Source organism: Meleagris gallopavo, chromosome 30 (genome assembly GCF_905368555.1).
Source record: "Meleagris gallopavo chromosome 30, MGAL_WU_HG_1.1, whole genome shotgun sequence".
In the NCBI taxonomy this organism is placed as follows: Eukaryota; Metazoa; Chordata; class Aves; order Galliformes; family Phasianidae; genus Meleagris; species Meleagris gallopavo.
Window position 1 is genome coordinate 343,753 of NC_139433.1, and position 22,787 is coordinate 366,539.

A 22,787-nucleotide genomic window follows, 5' to 3' on the forward strand; every position below is an offset into this window, starting at 1 on the left:
ACTGCCAAGGGACCTTTAAGAGTTAAACAGAAGAAATGAGTCACTATAACATGTGTTATGGAAGGAGGCTGCCTTTACAGAGACTGTCAGAGAGCACAGAAATCCTTTTATAAGCACCATTTACATCAGACAGCATGGAGAAAATTTGGGGAATTCTCTCTCAGAAGGCTTTGTGGGTGAATCTAGGGCTGGTATTCTGCAAGCCAAGCAGCAGCAAGCTGACAGCAAGACATCTCCATCTCCAAATTGTCGCCAACAAAAATTTGAGAGAAAATTCTTAGTAGAACTGTGTTGTATATTTGTTGAGACAACTTTGTCTCTCGATTCTTTTTCACTGTTGACCCAAGGCAGACGGTAGTATGTGTATTCATCTTGGTGCTATAGGAAGGTAAAGCCTAAATTGTTTATTGCTTTAATAGAACAGCCAGCTGAACTGATTGTCTGAGCTTATCACAGTGCTGTCATTCATTCTCAGCAGACAGCTGTGAATCCTGCTTCTAAAGCATATGGCTGTGAGCCCCATTTGCCTTTCACTGCAGGGTGCATGGGAGCTAGCCAGGTCCAGCTTTTGTGTAATGTAAGTTAGTTGGTGGATCTCCCTCTGTCCTGAGATAGGTATTGAAGATGCTGAAGGGAATGGTGACTTAAAGTCCATTGTTCTAAATGAGGAGCACCTTCAGTTATGTACTTATATATACATAATCTTTAGGTGCCTGAAACTGGGAGGATTATGAGCATAGTGCCTTCATCTCTCTCCTTTGGTGCTGTGTGATTGTATTGACTGACTGCCTGAGAGCTCATTTATATTGCAGGGTCACAGTAAGGGACCCAGTATCTTGAAACAAGATTGTTTTATAAATTTTCCTGACCTGGAGGTATGAGATTTACATTTATTGAGTATAGCAATGGGACGCTGGAGATGAAAGGATGTCCTTGAGGACTAAAATGATATCCTTACTTTGCCTATATGTATATGTTACTTGGATTGCCAGGCCCTAAGGCTGCCCAGGGGGGTTGTGGAGTCTCCTTCTCTGGAGATACTCAAGTCTTGCCTGGACGCCTACCTGTGTGACCTGGTGTAGGGAACCTGCTTTGGCAGGGGGTTGGTCTCGATGATCTCTAGAGGTCCCTTCCAACCCCTACAATTCTGTGATAAGTGTCTTTGTCCCTAGAGCCTTAAAGCCCATTCAGTTCCAGTCCCCTTGCCAGGGGCAGGGACACTTTCCTCATCTCCAGGTTGCTCAGAGCTCCATCCATTCTGGCCCTCCACACTTCCATGGATCAGACATCCACAACTTCTCTGGGCAACTCTTTCCAGTGCTTGACCAGCTTCATAGTTAAGAGTTTCTTCCAAATATCTAATCTCAATCTACTCTTTTTTAATTTAAAGCCATTGCCATTACCTTCTCTCCAGTTAATCTAATTTATATGAAGTTTGATTGTTTCACTGTGGCCAGCAGTTCACAGAACAGCTGAGTTTGCAGCCCCGAAATCTCCCCTTTGCCTGATGTTGCATTTTGAATTAGTTTTGGGCCAGTGCTTGTAGAACGCTGACCAAATACATAAAGTAACTGTAGCTCCTGGGATGAGCCTGAGGAAACCAGGGAGAGCTGACTGGGGGAACCTCCCAGTGGTCTCTTGAAAGGCGGGTGAAAGGCAGCCACTACCTCCAGTGCTAGCTTCTAGTTTAGTTTTAAATCTTTGTTCTTCCTATGGCTATTTAACATTTTTGCTACTTAACTTGTCCATGGAAGTGTTCAAGAAATATTTAGGTGTTGTACTAAAGGACGTGGTTTAGTGGGGAAATGTTGATGGTAGGTGATGGTTGGACTGGATAATCTTGGAGGTCTTTTCCAACCTTGGTGACTATGATTCTACGATTCTGTGTCTGGACTTGAAAAACTTTGCTGGTAGGATGAGAAATAGATCCAGTATGACTAGACAGGCTGTTTAGACAGACAACCTTGCACCTGTATCTCGATCTAACCTGTGGCTGTTTTTATTTTCCCCCAGACTATCGTACCGGTCCCTGCTTTAGCCAAGTAAATAACCAGATGTGTCAGGGCCAACTCAGCGGGATCGTCTGTACCAAGACCATGTGCTGTGCCACCATTGGACGGGCATGGGGTCACCCGTGTGAGATGTGCCCTGCCCAACCTCACCCTTGCCGACGAGGTTTCATTCCCAACATTCGCACTGGAGCCTGCCAAGGTAAATGTCATGAACACATAAGAGGATTTTCTCTTATCCATCCTGATGTGTACTGAAAGCTCAAGTGAAGGTTGTCTGCCAGGAGCTTCAGTACAGAAAACATTTATTTGTGTAAATATATGTGCTATATCTATCCTTATATGTCACAAAGCATGACCATGGATTTAGCTCTCCCACCTGACAACCACTTCAGTGATATTCTTCATAGATGACAAAAACTGTTATGTGTTTGGGACCAAGATAAGGGCATCCAAGAATGACACTTTTTTACCTATTGCTAGAGGCCAAAGTTTGTTCCCCTTAATCAAGAAAGCGATTTGGGGGAAAGAAATGTTTGTGTGTGTTCAGGTTTTACCAGCGCTGCAAGTAGAAATATCTTCAGCTGGAAATATTTCATGAGATACGACTGCTTGTGGATTGTGTTGCCTTTAGTTATGTTTCCAAAGGGAACGTTTGGAATTATTTGAATAAAAGTGGATATCTCAACTTTATCATTTTATTCCATTTCCTCTGACCTAATACCTGCCCTCCTTGTTCATTTTTCCTTCATAAGACTTGTAAAACTTTTTATATTATAATTTAATTAATGTGCATGTAGATATTTGGTTTTCTAACATGTTATGATAGATGTATTCAGACATCTGGATAGATCCCAAATAAACTTGTTGGGGATTTCCATGTTGAGACAGTTTCAATATATGGATTTTCCTGGTCACATTCAATTTAAAACACAAGTAAAATAAAATCTAGAATTTTTCATGTGGATCTGTAGCTCCAGTTTCTGATCAGATCTTCCGCACACTGAGGTTTGATGGATAGCTTCAGTGAAATTTTTCTCTGCTCAATGCTGTTTGCATTTTCAAGATAATCTTATCTCACTTAAAGGTTCTGTCCATGCTATAGCTCTCAGATGACATCCCTTGTGCTGCAAGATGCAGTAAATCAGGCTAATGTTTCACCAGGCTTTAAACTAAGTTACCAATTAACCTTTTCATGTATCTTCGTTCTGGAGCAGTGCTGTTGATAATGGAGCACATGGTCAGCTCTTGTATCTGGTGCTTAGTGCTCTATAAACTTTAATGTTGGGTCTAAACAGAAGTCATATCTCCTTTGAGATCACACAAACAATTAAAATAGGCATAAAAAATGTTTAGAGGTTTTGTTCAATATCCAGGACACTCAGGCAATAACAGCAGAATGGTCTGTTGAGCTCTGATCAGTAAATCCTGTTGGCAGCCTTCAGGATTGTTTTTTTTTTTCCCCACTGGTGGGTTGCAGGGATCTCCATGCAGAGATGCATGAATTCCTTTCTGCATCTGCAACCAATTTGAGCCTTTACCTGTTGTGACAAAAACCACTGTCTATAGGATAAAACTGAAAATGCAGAGATCTTTCTGGCTGCCTATTGTAATCTGCATTATATGGCCCCAGTCTCTTTGTGTGAGCTTGGCTTATTTATGAGTTGTCACTGTTACTGCAGACAAAACTGGAGAATCAATATCTGCTGCACATGGAAGTGCTGGATCTAGCAGTAAGTGCTGATAACTTCCTGAGGTGCTTTGGAAAGCAGTGCCCCTTCACAGCTGAGGAGCTCTTGGCTGCAGGCTGAGTGTCCTGGGGCTGGGCTGATGGAACAGCTAACAGTCTGTAGGTTCCCCTCTTTGCCCAGCATCAGATGTTGCTCTCTAAAGGCTGCAGGCAAACCATTTCTCATCTCAGCTACCAGCCTGGAACGAACTCAACTACCCCCATGAGGGAGCAGCCACACTGATCATAGCCTTGCCATCCATATGAAGGTTCTTGCTGAACATGGGGATGTTGGCTTTGGAGAAAATTACACTTTTCTCTCCCTTTTTTTTGTGTAGCTGTCTCAGCAATCTGTCCATTTTATGTCCTTACAGCTAATGCAACTGGTAGATAATTGCTTTGAAAAATATAAATTCACCTACTTGGAGCAAGGCTTCTTATTTCTTATAGATCTATTCTTCACCATCTGAGCTGAACCTTCACCTGTTTCAATGGCTATGATTTCCAGTGTCTTTGCTTTTTTTTTTCTTGTAGATGTGGATGAATGTCAAGCCATTCCTGGACTCTGCCAGGGTGGTAACTGCATCAACACAGTGGGTTCTTATGAATGCAAATGCCCTGCTGGACACAAGCAGAGTGAGACCAGCCACAGATGTGAAGGTAAGACTGCAGACATCTGCACAGCTTCACCAGACTGCTCAGCACACTACTTCCAAGTACTTTCTGAGAACAGAAAAACACGTAAACACCTGAGAATCTCTCAGCAATGCAGGGTATCTTCAAGGCTGGGAAAAGAGAGGTGCAAGAGAGCCTCCACACCTTGATCCTGATTTCCAAGCAGGAATGGGCTCTACAAAGCACCAAGGCAGGTCAGAGAATGCACTGCAGTATGAATTTCTGATCTCCTTCCTGGAGTGCAAAGCAAGGAAATGGGAAACAGATCTTATCCAATCTTCTCTTAAACTCAAAATAGTTTGCTGGTTGCTTTTAGTTGTTTTTTTTTTTTTTTTTTTTTTTCCTGCAGATGTTTTCTGAAGGCTACTTTAATTCCAACACAAGATTCATTGAGCAGAAGGGGTCTCTAGCTCAGCCTTCTGCTTAGATCAGAGCTAGCTTCAAAGCTAGATCAGTTTGCTCAGGGCCTTTTCTGATGGAGTTTTGAATGCTTGAGACCTGTCCTTTTGGGGTTCTTGTCCCAGGAGTGCCACTGTTATGGTGAGGAATAGTTCCCTCATATCCAATTGGTATTTATCTTTTTGCAGCTTGGTGCTTGTAGTTCATAGAGTAAATGAAATGGAGTGGAGTCCAACTGGCTTGTGGTGATTGAAAAAGACAACCAGAAATAACATCACTGCACTGCAGAAGACCTGATTTCATAGGATGAGGGTGTGGAACAAATCAGTATGGTGTTGTTTCACTGATTTGGTGATATTATTCCAACTGATGTGTTGACCAGAACCTGAAATTTGTCCTTGCGTACCAACAAAAATTTGGTGGCAGAGGCAGGAATTGCCTGTCAGAAGTATGGCTACCTACAGCCTCCTTTAAATCAAGGAGACTGATGCCATCCCAGCCCTTGCTTCTCTTCAGATGAATTGCAGATGAGAATGACTTTTTCAGCATTTCTTTTGGAAATGATGCAGTGTTTCTGGGGTGTGGTTTGTGCTTATCTATGCTGTTTAAGTATTAATTGTCTTCTAAAAGCACTTTGGTGGCGCACCCAGATGCCTTCCACAGGTGAGCAGGTGCAGCTCTACTCTGAGCAGGTGGGCAAGCTGATCTGCAGTGTCAGCAGTCAGATTACAGTCTGTTGATAAAGGTGCAGGAAATGTCAAGGATCAGTCTCAGCAGCTCAGCAGAGCACGATGAAGTGATGCACTGTTCTGCCGTTTCCAAGCAAAATATTTTCCAGGGGATAAGTAGTGTTGTTTGGAAATGGCCAAATGACTTGATCCTCAGAACAGAGGGCTAGTTTTGTTTAGGGTGTGAAAATTTAACTGCATTAAGACTAGTTGTGGTAATTAAAGCAGAATGCTTCCTGGGAGCTCCTGGAACTATCATTTACTCTCTGGCTCAGGATAAGTTGTTCGCTGTTCCACTTGGCTGCATTCAGAACTCACGCAGAAAGCAATGTCTTCATCGCCTTTTCTACACCATAAGACACAGAATTCCGTAGTAAAACCCCAAGGAGGCTGTGTATGCCCCATCCCTGCAGGCATTCAAGGCCAGGCTGGATGTGGCTCTGGGCAGCCTGGGCTGGTGGTTGGCGACCCTGAACATAGTAGGGGGCTGGAACTAAATGATCACTGTGGTCCTTTTCAACCCAGCCCATTCTATGATTCTATTCTGTGATGATTCTATAAAACGTGGGGCACAGACTAGGATTATGTACAGGCAATATATTATCATTCACAGTGTCACCGATCTGGGCACTCTTGATGCTGTGTTGATAGCCTAGCTTCGGTTCCTTAGGGTCCAACCTCAGCAGCTTCTCTATCACTGCTCAGAACGTTCTCTGAGAGGTGTGCAGACCTCTATAGGAAGAACACGCTGTCCCCAAATGTTTTGCAGCAGTTCTTATGCCTTGCCAGGCAGGCTGCGCTTCTCAGAAGTAGAGGAATAAACACTTGTTGCATTTTCCAAACATCTGACAAATGAAAACAACGTTAAACGGTTCCTGTCTCGAATATGAAAGCTCATGCTATAATGAAACCCTGCTGGCCTGTGTATGCCATTTTAAGGATGGAATGTGTTCATTGTGCTCATACAACTCCGTCCCACCTAGCTGGGCTTCAGGAACTACATTTGCCTTTCATTCCTCTCCAAGGCTCTGTTCTAATGAAGACAAGGGATGATGAATGCACTAGAATCCAGATGTTTAACCTGGAGTTTGTTTCCAGGTGGCAAAGTTATTTACAGTGGCAGAGCTGTAGGCAGCTAGCTATTAGAAGCAGTCAGCATGCCAGAATCCCACCTTCCTAACACTGTGGGTTTGCAGCATGTGTTTCCTGTGAGATTCCTCCTAAGAGTCATTTCTCAGGGGGGAAAAATCAAAATCACTGTTTCCAAGTGACTGTTCCCATATCCCCACTCTCCTACAGTCCAGACATACACTCTGCTGGTATAATTGAAGCAGTGTTTGTGTCAATGCATGCCATGTGACCTGGGTTCAGCCCTTCAGAAAAACTTTTCCAAAGTGAGACACAGCTATGGAGGTTAATCTTCCGTGGGGGCTGGACAGTCTTTTATGTTGAGAAAACATCTGTGTCGGTGGATTTTTATTGGCAGGATGCCATGAGACTTTCTGAAGTTTGAACAGGAGGGTTTCTTGCAGCTCTCCAGCACCCGTGGACTTGGAAATAGAATCCAAAACAGTCCTTTAACACAGATCTCAGGCAACAAACCAGTTCCCCATATACAATTATGTCCCATGCAATTTGACTAGTCAATGAGCCAAGGCTGGACTATACTAGAACCAACTTTAGCATGCAAAAAAATTGTTCTCATTGCCTTGGTCTGCCTCACCCATGCTGGCCAGGGACCAGACAAAGCACATATGAAATCAGTTTAGCTGGAATTTTCTATACACCAAGATTAAAAACAATCCATTGTCTGAATCTGTCATCCAGATGCAGGGGGCCTCTGTGTGGGTCCTCACTTCCCAGAATGCCTGCAAAAGCAGTGTGATGCAGCCATAAACAGCTTCCTTTCACTCTGCTTCCTGAACAGTCATAAAAAGAGACATCTCCAGCATCTACAGTGTCTGTTCCGTAGTTTATCTTTCCTCAGTCGCTAAAGAGACCACCAAAAGAGTGGTGCTTGCCTTTGGCATAACCTGTTGACTTACAGATCTTTCTGTGAGAGCGACATAAACGTGAAGGATGCTCTAAACTGGCAGGGTTGAGTTTGTTTTTGAGGGCTCGTTTCCCAGACATGAATCACCAACGTGTCCCAACCATGAAGTCAGAAGAAGAAGATACCTTTGTCTGGGCTGTCACTGCTCCATGTGCTTCATGTGAGTCACTGCAACTATGTGAATAGGAGAACAGAGAACTGGCATCTTGTCAGGGGTTTATCCGACGCTAACGCTGTATGAAGTTGTTATTTAGAATGGGAGGGAATGACACAAGGCTGTGCCAGGAGAGGTTCAGACTGGACATTAGGAAAAATTTCTTAATCGTGAAGGTGATTAAACACTGATAAAGGTTTCCTGGAGAGGCAGCTGGTGCCCTGTTCCTGTCAACACTCAAGGGACATTTGGATAATGCCTTCACTCATATGCGTAAACTTTTGGTTAGCCCTGAAGTTGTCAGGCAGTTGGACTTGATGACCGTTGCAGATCTCTTCCAATTGAACTATCCCATCCCATCCTATCCCATCCTATCCAATCCTTTCTCAACTCATCCTCTCCTCTCCTCGATATAAAAGAAACTAGGCCCTGTCTCAAAGAATTTGCAGAAGCTTTGATATGCCAGGAGCTGCTTACTTGTTAAAACAGATAGAGAACCTCATTCCTGTTCTCCTAAAATAGCTGTACTATTGTAACAGTCCAAGCAACACTGGACCAGGGTTTTAAATCAAGATAATGACCTCAACCATAAGAAGATAAGTTCTTTATCCAGGTGTGCTCCAAAAATAAAACCTCAAAGCTGCAATTCTCTTTTTGAATCTGTTTGTACTTATTTTGCAGCTGGTGAAAACAGTGAATTCTCAGTTTGCACTGAGACCATCTTGCTTAGGAAGAAGAGATGGTTTTCACTTGTTTTCAGATTCTTCATCCAAGCCAAGCAACCAGGAAATATTAAAGCTAGATTAAATACCTCTGTTAAATTCTTCCGTAGTTCCCAGGAGTTTGTGTTTTCTACTTAGAAGATTCCTCCTGGGGAGTGAAGTCAGCAGATGGGATTGTATTTGAGCCAAAGGTCAGAGCCTGTGTCACTGTGTTTGCTGATTAATGATGTCTCCCCCATCAACATAGCAGCATGTAACACCAATCTTCTTCGGGCTGTTTATTGGTGGGAGGATGCTGGGCAGAGATAATGTTAGCTTCCCATATTGATACTTATCTCTTAATGCAAATGGCACCTGGAATCAGGGCTTCATTTTTAGTTTCTGAATCCCCAAAGAGTAAAGATGCTTTTCTTATACAAGATCTACCGTGCTGATAGGCAAGCGTAGGCCCCAATTTCCCAAGCATATCAGAAGGCTGCAAGGCTGGTGTTGAATACACTGGATGAATCTTTGCTTAGCTCTGTAATGAAAATGCTCCATCTGCAAAACAAGAAAACATGCACACAGGATCGAGTTTGAATTTGAACCTGTATGTCCCCCAAATACAGGGTTGCTCAGTTCTAGAGTTATTTCTGCAACTCATCTTTGATGAATGTGACGGTTTCAAATAGTGGCTTATTTTATGCTTTTGGCCACTGTATTCTGAGTGAGATCAAGGGATCAAGAATTCTGAGCTCAGGGCTATGAAAGGCATAACGAGAAATTTCTGGCATAGGGAGCTTGCCCGCTCACTTTCTGATAGATAGAGGCACTCTGTGAAACACAGAACACAGAGGAAGAGGAGAGACAAGATCTGAAGGTGAAGAAGGGGTTGCTCTCTTAGCAAGTCCTGAAAACAAAGCCAACTTTGGGAAAACCAAAGGGCTGCATTTATATTGTGTTTGTATGAGAATGTGAGCAAGGAGGGCAGGTGTTGTCAGTTTACTGCTAAACTGACAGATGGAGGAACTGGAAAAGAGCAGCATCTGTTGAGGTTTGCAGGGAGCTAAAAGTGTGCGAGGTCTGAAAGAAGGGTGTGCGTCTATCAAGCTAACTTCTTAACACCTCTGGAAGAAAACAATTGTGGAGGACACAAGAAAACACTTCTGAAAACAGTGGTACAAAATGAAGAAAAACATCACACCTGAAATCAGGCACATCTTCCTTATACAAAGATCTTTATTAAGAAATCAGAAGGAAGGGGGGTTGTTACACCGAGTAACATCTTAAATTACCCTGGAAACAACTATAAGATTATACTTAAGGGAACAATTCCTTTGCTTGTTCTCAAGGGTGGAATCACTGGCTGAATAAATCCTTTCCTTCCATAATTTTAATGGTTCTCTTCCAATAATTTCACTTCTTTTCTTAATACCACTTTCTCTATTGCATGACAAAATTCCTAGCCCACTCTGTTATCAGTGAAGTATGTAATGCCAGTATGTCACCCAAGATGCTTTCCAGAAGTTATTGCCCCAGAAGCAATAACTGTCCTACAACCAAAATTATTCTAGAATGATAAGGTACAAGATGTAGTAAAGCACATAGACAAAAAGCAGACAAGGAGGTGAAAGGTATTGCATACTGTGTGCAACAAGATCTGTTTAAATCCATGCAGACAGATCTTTTTTGACAGTCTGCCTCTACAGGCGGCAGATTCTGCCAAGGAGTAATAGATCCTTTAATTACAAAGCCCACCTCTTTTTACTCACCCATTTCTATTTAGCATTTGTAGACTGACACATTAGATGCTACTTATAACCTTAAGGGCTAATCTGCAGTAGTCTTTTTGTCACAACTAATCCACATTTCAAATTTTCTGATGAAGACAAGGCTCTATTTTTTTTGCTCTTTTGAATCTCATTCATGTTTTAAAATTGGAGGGAGTTTTCCTGTATTTTCCATGAGCTGAGAGGGTAGGCCAGCCCATTTTCCTCCCAAATGGAACACGATAGCCATTTTATTAGCATGTTTTCAATTTTCTTACAAAATGACTACAAAAGAGCTCATTGTTTATATCCATTAAAAGCTCATTTCCATGGATTTAGTGTGGTTTGGAGGGCTGTCTTACTCTCCTCTGTGGTTTCTTTGTGCTTTTTGGAAAGGAAGGCCTGAAAGTCCCGTGTGCTGCACGAGAAGAGGGCTGATGAGGCATGACCTCTGCTACGTGACACAGAGATGTTTTCTCCATCAATTCCTGCATTTTTAGCAGATGGGAAGGTTGGGGTTTCAGCATGTCTGTGGGCACCCAAGTTGGATGGGCTTTGCAGGCTGCAGCTCTCTTTCTGAAGCTCTGTAGCCTTTGGCTTCCAGCATCTTCAGCATTAAGTGATCAGGCCAAATCCAATCCAGCAGTATGAGAGACCAGATCCAAAATCAACGTTTACACTGAATTCCACCATTGTCTGAAGGGCAGAGTCCAAAGAATATGCTTTAATTCTTAGCAGAAAGTTGGAAAAGTCATGAAGTAGCCAGGTTGAAGTTGGAAGAATTCCCTAGGCAGAACTGGAAGCTGGGTCAATGAGAGGTGCACATGTGTGTCCCACTGTGTCAGGCTTCCCCAAGGGCTTCAGCACTGAATGAATCAAAACTCTGAGGCACTTCAGTACAATAAAGAAGGTAGATGTGGTGGGAGAGAAGTGAAACAACAACAAAGACTGGAGCTCAGTTTCTCAAAGTACAGGATGTGAAAGTAGTCTTAAGAAACATTTGCTTTTTTTTCCTGGTGATTCTGTTGCTAACACTCATCTCATCTGAGTGAGGATTTTAAATGGAAAGAAAAAAATTTGCATTTCATTTAACTTTTTGAATGAACTCTGTTTTTCCTTAAGAATGGAATGCGAGTTGCTGTTGCTCCCCGCTGTCCCAACACATTACCTTTTCTTGGGTGACTGACATTCCAAGTACTGATGTCAGCTGGCCTCCAGATCTCTGACACAATGAACTTCAAGGGAGATATGTGGATGTTTTAAACAGTTATTTCTAATAGCATAGTCAGCGTTCACTTTATAAAGGTCTTTCACTTTGAGTGTTCTGCAAATTGTAACCAAACACGGGCCTATTATTAAATGGCAGGGTAGACTGTAGTGATAAAATCTCATTCCCTGCGGGGCCCATGTGGGGGAAGTGTTTTCTATAGATTTGTATTGCTGTCTTTCCAGGCTTCAAATCATGTAATCTGCTGCAGTAACTTTGAATATCAAAGAGATAAAGGAACACTGCACGGATAGAAGCAATGTCTTTTACTCTGTGTAAAAAAAGGCAGCAGAAATTATGCTTTTGAAAGTATACTTTTAGAGTTACTGAGAAACCAAATAAGAATGCATCTTTCTCTCTTGATATCTGATGACATGGACATGAGAAGCAAGACTGGGCAACATAGGAGAACTATGGAGATGCTGATTGCCATTGTAGGGAGAAAATTAATGCAGCTAAAGCTCATTTAGGGTTGAAGCTGACCAGTACTGCGGGGGACAACAACAAGAACTTTTTAAAATTATGATAACAGCAAAAGAAGCAGCAGAGATAATGTTGGCCCATTACTCAATGATGGTCACTTCACAAAATGAGGTGTAGACAAAGCAGAGGTGCTTACTGCCTTCTTCCTCTCTGTAAACTCATGATGAGCCCTATGATTCCCGGAAACCTGAGTCTGAGGATCATGACTGTGGCAACGATAAACTCCCCCCCAGTTCTGAACTTGTTTGGGATTTGTTGCTCTGACTGGATGCACATTGTTCTCTGAGTCCTGATGGGATTCATCCCTGGATTTCAAAGAGTTGACTGGTATCATTATGAGACCTATCTCAATTATTTTTCAATGGTCTTGGGAAACTGAAGCAGTCCCAGTTGACTGGAAACTGGCAAATGTTGCTCTAATTTTTAAGAAGAGTAAGGAAGAAAACCCTGATAATTACAGGCCTGTCAGTCTCACTTCAGTGCTTGGAAATTATGGAGAGGTTCATTCCGAAACATATTAAAAAACACTTGAAAGATGGCACGGCCATTGGTCATAGCCGACGTGAATTCATGAGGGGAAGTCCTGTTTAACTAACTTAATTTCCTTTTACAACAAGGAAAGCTACCCATCTAGATGACCCAGAGAAGCCAGCAGATGCTGTTTTTTTCATATTTTAGCAAAGATTGTGATTGCTATCTGTCATAGTATCCATTTGGACAAAATTTCCAGCATGCAGCTGGAGAAGTACGTAATAAAATGGGTGAACAATTGGCCAATGAGTTGAGAGCAAAGGATTATACTGTAAAAGGTTACATCGGTCTGGCAGACACTCACTAGTGTGGGTTCCCAAGAGTCCAAGTTAGGGCCAGTTCTCTTCAAAATTATTGTAAATGATATGAACGTAGGACTCAAACTTGTACTAAGTTTGCAGATGATGCCAAACTGGGAGTAGCTGTTGACTCCTTGAGGTTGTACAGGCCTTGCAGAGAACTGTTTACAAATTAGAGGGCTGAGCAATCACCAGTTATATAGAATTAACAAGAGTACATGCTGGATTCTTCACCAGGGACTGGGTGACCCTGGCTGTGTGTAAAGATGGGGCACGAGAGGATGGAAGGCAGCCTGCAGAAAGGGACCTATGGTTTCTTGCCAAGAGCAAGTTGGGTCTGAGGCAGCAGCATCCCCTGGAGACAAAAGCATTGGGACACCATTCTCAGGCAAAACATTTGGGTTTGGGTGGTGCTGTGTGGAGCTGGGAGCTGGACTCAAGGATCCCATGGGTCCCTTCCAACTTGGGCCGTGCTGCAATTCCATGAAATTTCAGTTACAGTTACAGCTGTCCCCTTTAACACTCCTTCCAAATTTGACTTAAATACCTTTCCTGAAGTATTACAGCTTGTTTACAGTTATACCGGCTTTTCTATACTGTGGCTGAATCTGCAGAAGACCAACATTTATTTGAAAACTGCAAACAGATTATTTCTATACGTTCAGTATTGTCAGAACAGAAGTGCACATCCATGTCAAATCCATTCCTGCCAAGTAACATGAGTCCAAGCTTAGATGCCAATGTTTTCAGTTTTAAAATTATACTTTAAACATTCTAACTTAGGTCTTTGAAACAAGAGAGATAAGAGAGATTACATTTATTAGATCTTTCATACTCGCCCTTGGTTAAGGAGGACAAACAGAGTCACACACAGCTTAAATCACGTTTCGAGTGTCAGATGGCAATCAGTCACATCACACAAAGCTCGTGTTTTTTTAATTTGTTGCATCTCTCATGGGATCTTCAGAATTCCCCATGTATTGAAAAGTTTCCCATAGGGCGGATCAGCACTGCCATAGTAGCACTCATGCTTGAGAGCATTTAAATACTCCATGACAGAAGCTGTCCCTTGAAATTAATTAGTATTTTGCTGTGATTGTTATCTTTTTGTGTATCTCTGCAGCTATGAACCTAGAGCTCGATTCTTGCAGAAAACCATTAAACTGACATTGGAACCATTGCTTCTACTTCCTTTGGGAGATGAAGTACAAATTCAATCTGAGATTTCACCACTGAAGGAAAGAAAGTGATATTCTCTAAGCCCCTCAGATCACACCCCTCTCTACAGGATCAGTCCTTTATGTGTAAGGAGGGGTCTGGTCTGGAGATGGTGCCTGGATGCAGGACTGGAGTGGATGCTGAGTTTGAGGACAGCCCTGAACGGGAGGAGCTGCTGACTCCCTCAAGGGCAGAGAGGCCTTGCAGAGACCTTGACACACGGCAGGGCTGGCCGATCCTCAGCAGCATGAAGTGCAGCCAGAGCAAGGGCAATAAACTGTAATTATCTGATGGCCATCACTGTCCCACATTGCAGGCAAAGGCCAGTGGTAGTGGAGTCACCAGGCCTGAGAAGCAAGGAGTGAAGGCTCCTGGCAGGCAGTCTAATTTTAGAGCCAATGATGAAGTTTATGACTGTTTCTGAAGGACTGAGGACAATACTAATTCCATGACAGTCACCTCTGTGCTATTTCATGTCCCCCTCATCCCAGTTTGGCTCCCAATAACAATTGCACTGGTTCTGTGAAACCCCTGCAGTCACCCCTCCCACTTGGTACAGGCACAACTTAGATACGAACCTTGGATGAATTTCCCAGGTCCCTCTCCAATGGAGATACATCTATCCTGGGGAATCCACTGTAATTGGAGGAATAGGAATTGCTTCCAAAGAAGGGCCTTATTTTTCATGGTAGAGAAGTTCATGTGAGACTATACATCTGAACTGTCCTGAAGGTACATTTAGATGTTGTAGTGAGGGCATGATTTAGTGAGAAACTAATTAACAGCTCCTGAAACAGGGCATTAGCTTGGTGGACTGTCTAATGAAAAAGCTGACTCTTGAGATCAGTGGTCCAATCCTTAATTGTTCAGGCACTGCTAAATAATTACGTGTAGGAAGTAGTTTCGACAGAGCCTGTGTGGACCATTGGGACAGAGTTATGAGCTTTCCCTTAGGAAAAGAAAACATGTTCAGGTAGGATTGATGGTTGGTTGGAAAATGTTGGTGGTTGTGGAGCTGTTTGCTTGGAGGCAGAATTCCTTATAGGGAATCCAGCTGCTATAACAGGAAGGAGATGTGAGCAAGGAACAAAGAGGAGTTCAGCTTTGCAGTGATGGGTGGGGAGGAAAATCTCCTATCTGGAGCTGCCTGTCAGAGAAGGGGAGGCTTCGTTTGCAGATTCAAGGCAAGACCAGATAGGGAATTGAAGTCTAAACTGATTATTCCTCTTTGATAATCTCCTCCCCTCTGGAGGTGAGATCTCCAGAGGGGAGGAATGCAACACTTTCCTAAGGCTTTTCTCACTGAGGAGATAAATTTCTGGTGGCCTCAGAGTGTTCCCAGATGAGACTGACTTTTACAGGCATTAAGTTAGATGAGCTGAATTCAACCTGAGTATTGGAGAGCCCTTTCCCTGGATACCAAAACAACGGTTTAATTACCATTGTTGTAAAGCTACCTACTTGACTCCAGCCTGAATTTCACCTTTCATCTTTTCTTTTTGAGATTGTAGGGCATTGTGATGTCAGAATCATTTTTGTGTTTCTTATTTTTATGATCCAGTCACATCCCCCTGTTTCTTGCATAGATACCAAACTGAGTCCTGCAAATACGTTAATGTCAGACAGGTTTTTCCAGGCTTGAGTCATTCCCCTGGACTGAGAACCACTCCATGTAATTAATATCCTGCTGTAAGAGCTGGCACCACACAGAACTGTGATGTCTTTCAGAGGTAACATCACCCACCTGCTTCTGCTGTGTATTTCTCCTACATGTCTTCAGTCCTGCATTAGCATCACTAGCCACTGCATGGCACTGTGAGATTACAGTCAGACATTTCCTTCCTAACTCATTTCCTTCCTAACTCATTTTTTTCTCAGTTTCACACGGGACAGGAAGAAGCTCAGTAGCCTTTTGAGCAGCCCACACCGATTTCATACAGAAATTTCTTATCCAGTTCTGAAATGCATCGCTGTAACTCATACATACCCACAGTGGCCATGAGTTCCATTTCCCTGACAGCATGTTTATGCTGCTTTCATCATTGAAGTCTATCAGTTCATGTCTTCTAAAGGCATCCTCCATTTCCACTCCCAGATGAGAGAATCATAGAATCCTTAGATTTGGGAGGGATCTTTAAAGGCCATCCAGACCAACTCCCGTGCAATGAGCAGGGACAGCGCAGTTCCATCAGGTTGCCCAGGTTGCCCAGCCTTGCCTTAAAAGTCTCCAGGGATAGCACACATTGATGTTCTGCCTGTTTTTTTGCATGTTTGTCTTTGCCTGCAGTAACTCTACCCTCTGCACATGGTAACACCACAGCTGGTGCAAGTCTGTTGTGCTGTTCACATCAGAAAAGCCTCCTCGAAGGATCAGACTTTGACCTAAGCTGCACTTAAATTGCATATAAAACCCTCCATTCACATGCAAAACTGTGATAGGTTTAAAATACAATAAATAAAGGTGTTTATCAGAAAGTGCTTATTCTGCCAATTGCTAAGAGTTTGGTTTTTTGTTTTTTGTGTTGTTTTTTTTTTGCCACTGTAAAAATCTCTCCAGAAAATATTCCTTCTTTTACTCATCCCCTGGACCATAACCACCAACTGATTGTTTTGAGTGCACTGATTGGTGGTTGGATCTGATTCTACCTCAACTTCTGGCAGAGATTTCAGTTGGCAGTAGAGGCAAATCTACAGCCTTGATTCCAGTCAGCTGCTCCAGAATCGTATCAGGGCCCCATACATTTAACAACACTGACATTTTGGCCAAAATGTGTGGAAAACAGCTTACTAATTGCAAAACTACTAATTTGGAAGTCTTTTCCCACTGGTTTTCCTCAAATCCCGGGTGATAGATACACCCAAACGCCACCGTCTGCTTCTCTTTGCTTGTATTTTGCACCTTGTCCTCACACTGTTCAGTTACAGTTTGGTGTTTGTTAAGCTGTAGCCTTTGACCTTTCTCCATGGTTTTCCGTTTGTTGTTAAGCAGAATTTTCATAAGGGTATGAAGCTCTTCAAATAGTGCATAAGAAATAGCGACCCCAAGAATATCCTCAAAGTTCTACTTGAGCTGGTCTGGACAGGAAGATTGGGAAAACTGCACAGAAAACTGTAGCTTCTCATCTTGCCAGCATGGATTAGAATGTAACTCTGAGCAAGATTTCAAAACTAGATGCTCAGTTTTGGGATTGAGGCTCAGAAAGCCGGCTGTTGTGCCTTCCTGTAATGCCATTACTTTCCACGGTGTCGTGGTTTAACCCCATAGGCAGCTGTGTACCACACAGCTACTTGCTCACTCTTCCCCCAGTGAGATAGAGGAGAAAATCAGAAAGGTAAATCTGTGAGAGCTCATGGGTTAAGACAAAGCAAAGGCTGTGTGTGCGAGCAAAGCAAGGAATTCATTCAGTGCTTCCCATTACCAAGCAGATGTCCATCCACTTCCAGAGAAATGAGACTCATCAAAGGTAATGGTTTCTCAGGAAGACAAACGGGATGGCATCACTCCGAATATCCTTCTCTACCTCCTTCTTGTCCCCTCACCTTTGTCGCTAAGCATGTGTTTCTGTCCTAAACTTCCTTTGAGCTGAACATTTTAATTCAGCGTATCCAAAAGCCTGTTGGGGGGAGAGAAAGGCACATGCCTTCATGAAGCTCTCTGAAGAACTCATTGGGGGGAGGGTCTTGTTTTCTCAATGGAGAGTGTTGGGAGTCCACTAAGGGCTTCAAGCATCCTGTGGCAGTCCTTAACACAGCAGCTGTCCTATGTGATCTCAGCTCTGGTCCGGAATCCATGCTGCAGGTGGGAAATGGTTTGCAAGAAAACATAATCCCTTTTGGTTTGTTCTTTTCTAGATGTGGACGAGTGTGGAACAATCTCTGGCGTGTGTGATGGTGGAGAGTGTACCAACACAGCAGGCAGCTACGTGTGCACATGTCCACGTGGTTTCATGACCAGCCACGATGGATCCCGCTGCATTGGTAAGATGCTAACTATCCTTGAAACCCAGACCTCACATCATGACAGTGATTTATAGATCATTCCAAAAGGACACATTGTTCACACAATAGCTGCAAAATGCTGGGTTTGTGTTCAATGTCGGCGGTCCATCACTGTCACAGACGTTGTTGCTCTCCTCCTTGGCTCCTGTGGACCAGGGCTTTTGCCATTTCCCAGCCACAGAAACTTGGACTGCAGTGCTTGAAGTGTTCCATGGGGGTCCTGCTGGGGACATTGAAAGGAGGACTGAGGTAGAAGGTGTCTGGATAGGACAGTGGTCAATTTGAATCAGTTTGAATCACAGAATTGTAGGGATTTGAAGGGACCTCCAGAGATCAAGTCCAACTCCCCTGCCAAAGCAGGCTCCCTACAGCAGGTCAAGAAGGATCCTTGTGCTCCTACCCCTTTTCTACCACATTAGATGTCAGCAAGAGACATCACTGCTCTCCCTGCAACTGAATTTGCAGGCACAGTGTGTGGTTGTGGTTGGCACAAGGTGCAGTGTGTAGGTCCAAGAGAACACCTACCTGAGAACACCTGCCTTCCTGGAGCAAAGAGGGGCCTGGTTGTGAGGAACATCCTGCACCTGTACCTTCATCCTCTTGCTTTGCAGAAGTGAAGGAGCAGGAGAGCTTGCTCTAGAGGTTTTCATAACCAATGCAAATAAATGGTGACTTTTATCATCTTCTCCTTCTTCCTGCTTAGACCATAGGTAACGGCTCATAAATTTCTACTGCCTTAAGCTAATGGTCAGTAGGGCTTAGAACTCACTTGGCTTCATCTCACAGATCTCAGACTCTCAAGACTGAGTTGCTTTGCACTCAGCTGGCTGTCTGGTTTCCTTCCGTATTCAGTAGAGAGAAGGAGGTGCTTCCCAAGCATGGGGCAGGGCACTGGGGACACCCATTCCTGCACATATGCTGAGCCTGTCAGCTAACAAAGCTGCTATGAAAGCTCTTACACATTATCCTGTAGCCTACCTTCCAACCATGATATTCAGTTTCTGGCAACAAAATGACTTCCAGGCCTGCATGGAAATCACTGTCTTGCAGTCCTCATCCTGTAGACTACATGAAGGACTTGGTTGGGCTAGTGTGTGCTGCTTGACAAGCTAAGACATACATGTTCACTTGGTCTCAGTTTGGCTCAATTTTGGCTCTATTTCAAAGCTTTTCAGAACTGGCTCGAGTCCAGGCAAGCTTTCCCCAGGCTTACAGGCTGTTTTGCCTCCAGACTACAGAACCTGGAATGAATCTTGCATGTTTAACAGATCAAAATTCCTTTCCAAGCCTTCTAAATATTTGATGGTCCATTTCTCTTTGTAATAGACAACAGTTTCTATAACAAATAGATCAGCTCTCTGTTTACTTGCTCTCAGCAGGGGCCCTCACTTCAGTCAAAATGAATCCCAGGGTTTGTCTCACTGTTCAACAAGTTAATTTGCCTTTAGAAAGGTAAGGATGCAAGGACGCATAAAGAGAAACTGTTACAAGAAAAGCAAGCATCATTGTTAGTACAGCGGAAAGTGCTAGGTACAGCTTTCTTTCAAAAGACCTGGAAATTAATACCAAAAAAAAAGAAAAAAAAAAGGAATTTTCAAGTTCTTTTATATCCCCAGAATCTGCAATAAACATTAATCATGTTCTAGTTCCAGAAAGAAGAAGTCATAAAGTATAACATATGAGTCACCTTGTTTGGGCACCTGATTTTAACAAGAATGGAATTCCTTTCCTCGCTGTTTCCCAGGCCCTGCCACGAGCCCTGCAGAGTGTGATGGCTGCATGATGAGTCAAAGGAACGTTTCTCCACTTTCCTTGAAACCGAGTGCTTCAAGAAAGGAAAACTAAATAAAATTAGAAAGCCAACGTTTAAAAATAGCCCAGCACTTAGCTGCAGCGAACTTAACTGTGCCTAAACTCAATGCATCACGCTGCAGCCATTTCCCTGAGCTAGCAGGCTGTCACATTTTGGGATAGGCAATATTTTTTCTGGCAAAATGCACAGTTACTATAAAGTGCTGTTGCCCCGGGATCCATATTTCACGAACCCTGTTTATATCAGTTGAGGGGGTTTTAGTGCTCATTTTGAGAGTTTAAACCTATGAATTACGGTTCTGTGATATCAATCAAAGAAATTGTTTGCAAAATTGAAGGTTAATAAATAATGTGGCTACCGTTAGAGCAGCATCAGGAGAGAGCAGAAGAGGCTGCTACCTCTCAGATATTTACACTAGAAAGGACCAAATGTGGCCCATATATCATGGGGCACCCACACTGCCTATGCTGTGACTTTATAGTGGCAACCTCAATACATTCCCATCCTTTTCCCCTCCCTTTTTAGTAAAGTAAACATCCTTTTATTGCATTTGAATAATGTCCTGTAGTTTTTGCAGCTGAAACAGCAAGACAGTGAGCTTGAGTTGATCCCAAATCTCATTAGCTGCCTTCCTCAGTGAGAATACAAACAGTAGCGTAGCTGGAGAAAGTCCATCATAGTTCGAAATGAACATTCATTGAATGATTCACCCACCTGTGCTTGACAGAAGGAATTCAGTTCCACATGCATTCATAACAGTTTCATTCATCTAAAAAGCAGGCTCACTGTTTTGCAGGCAGCAGAAAAATCTGCTCTAGCAGGCTATGAGCTTTCTTTTTCTTCTTCTTTTTTTTTTTTTTTTTTTTTTTTAAAGAACAGCTTAAAAGCATAGGTTTCAAATGAGAAAAAGACTTCCAGATGCATTTCCAGTCATGTACATCATGTCCCGTTGTTCACTGCAAGTCAGCACTCCAGCACATTGCAAGTCAGCACTCCTGCACATTGCTTTCTTTGCTGTTTTTTTCCCAATAATGCAGCAAAGCTCTGACAGAGAGATTTGTGTCTTATCTTTCCTTGGGTAACATCAGCACATTTACTGCCTCAAGTTCCAGTTAGGGCTAGATCTTGTTTATTTTGCAAATTCCTGAGCTTGCAGGAGGTTGTGAGGATGTTGCTGAAGGCCTCACCTGACTGGGGAGCCCCTCTGACTGCTTTGTCATTGTCCAGGAAGAGAAAGAGAAAGAGGTAATATGAGGAGATAGTATTTATAAGGCCAAGAAACGGCAATAGGAAAGCGGTGTGAGGGACATGGTCTCAAAATGGTTGATAAGGAGCAGGAGGGACCATGAACAGAGCCCTCAACAACTCCCAGCAATTCCTAAGGTTAGGGGAGGTGGGGATGGCTCACAGCAGGTTTGCTTTGAGGTGTTCTTGTCTTCAATCTCAGCACTACACCTTGCATATGGTTATCCATGTTTACTTGAGAAGCTGCACCCATTGCTTTTCCCTCTACTATCAGCTCCCATAACGGTAGTGTTGGTGCTGCACCCAACTCTGCAGTAGCACTGCCCTGTGCCACTCCAGTACCTCCTAGTGATGGTTTCAGCTCCATTGGCAGAGCTGTGTAAACTCTTTGGCCTGGTGCTCTGACCTTTTTCACTTTTCCACAAATGATTTCCATGAGCTATTCACAACTTAACCAAGCAGACTTTTGTATGTACATCAGGGGAACCCCATGCTGTATGCAATTCCTTTGCATATACTTCTTTCTCTTCTGTTGAGCCCCAGTGAATTTCCAGGTGTCTGAAAACCTAAAAAGAAAGTGCACTGATTCATGGCAGATCTTGTGCCCACCACAGAGATGATGTTCCCATAGAAAGGGATGATGTTGAGTTGCCATGACGAATGTTCCCATACAGTGCAGGTTGTGGTATTCAGCTTGGTACAGGCATCAGGGCACACCTGTACCTCTGAGATACTCACACCCACATGAGGGAAGACTCTGGCAGACACCAGCAGGCAACTCCATCTCAGACTTGTTCCTGTCCCATAACAATATATAGGTCAGACTCCATCTCCTACTCCTAGTAAAGTATTGATTCTGATTCAGAGACAAATTCAGAATCAGAGACAACCAACAAATCTGTGGCTGTGTCCCCTACCTCTGTGCACTGTGTAATCTCCTGTGGAATTTTACTTCCTTTCACACCTGCAGTGTTATCTGACGTGCTGAGATCCTTGTGTCCTGTTCCCTTATCAACTGTAATGGGCAGAATAGAAGTGTGCTGGCTTTGTGCTTGCACCTCCAGCGTGTGGGTGGTCCTGCAAAGGTCACGGAGGGACTTCAGGGACCCACTGTTCTTTCCATCCATCCCTGCCTCTGCCCAAGGCAGCTCCAGATGGGTTTTCAATTAGCTCTGGCCTTCATTTCTGAGAGAGATTATTACGAATTGCAGCAAAGACAGCTGAATTTAATAAACATTTGTCCAGATGAGTAAGGGCTTTACCATTCTCTCCATTACACAAACTAGTGTGACCTCCCTGCCTTGTCAAACCTGTCAGCAAACATCTGTCTGTAGGAAACAAAGTTGCATTCTCCAAATCACTTCTTGCTCATTATGTGGCTGGCTGTCACCTTGTATCACTGACTTTATGACAGCAATCATCCCACAAAAGAACAGAAGGGCTCCGTGGGATCTCTCCTCTCTGATAGCCAAAGGATTTGTTCCAAGCTAGGATGGTCAGATTTCTAAATCTAAGCTCTGTCCTAAGCGACTGGTTAAGCTGAACTCACACCAGCGGTTTGAGGTGGAGGGGTTCATGCAGATTTTCCAAATAGTCCCACTCTTCTTCCCTAGTTTGTTCAGAGAGCAGTAGCTTTTTGGACTATGTGTGATGTTAAGTCACCTGTCAAGGTGCTGTGGAAACACAACTTTCTTCTGCACTCAAGCAGCTGCTGC

The 22,787-nt window shown here is 43.3% G+C and overlaps 1 protein-coding gene across 1 annotated transcript in view; it reads left to right on the plus strand.

The window, feature by feature from the left end:
• LOC100538712 (fibrillin-2) overlaps positions 1-22,787 on the plus strand; it is a 127,750-nt gene that overhangs the window by 60,019 nt on the left and 44,944 nt on the right. The window contains exons 7-9 of the mRNA XM_010724750.4: positions 2,014-2,211; positions 4,273-4,398; positions 17,868-17,993. Coding sequence (XP_010723052.2) covers positions 2,014-2,211; positions 4,273-4,398; positions 17,868-17,993 — 450 coding nt within the window. The remainder of the gene's footprint in view (positions 1-2,013; positions 2,212-4,272; positions 4,399-17,867; positions 17,994-22,787) is intronic.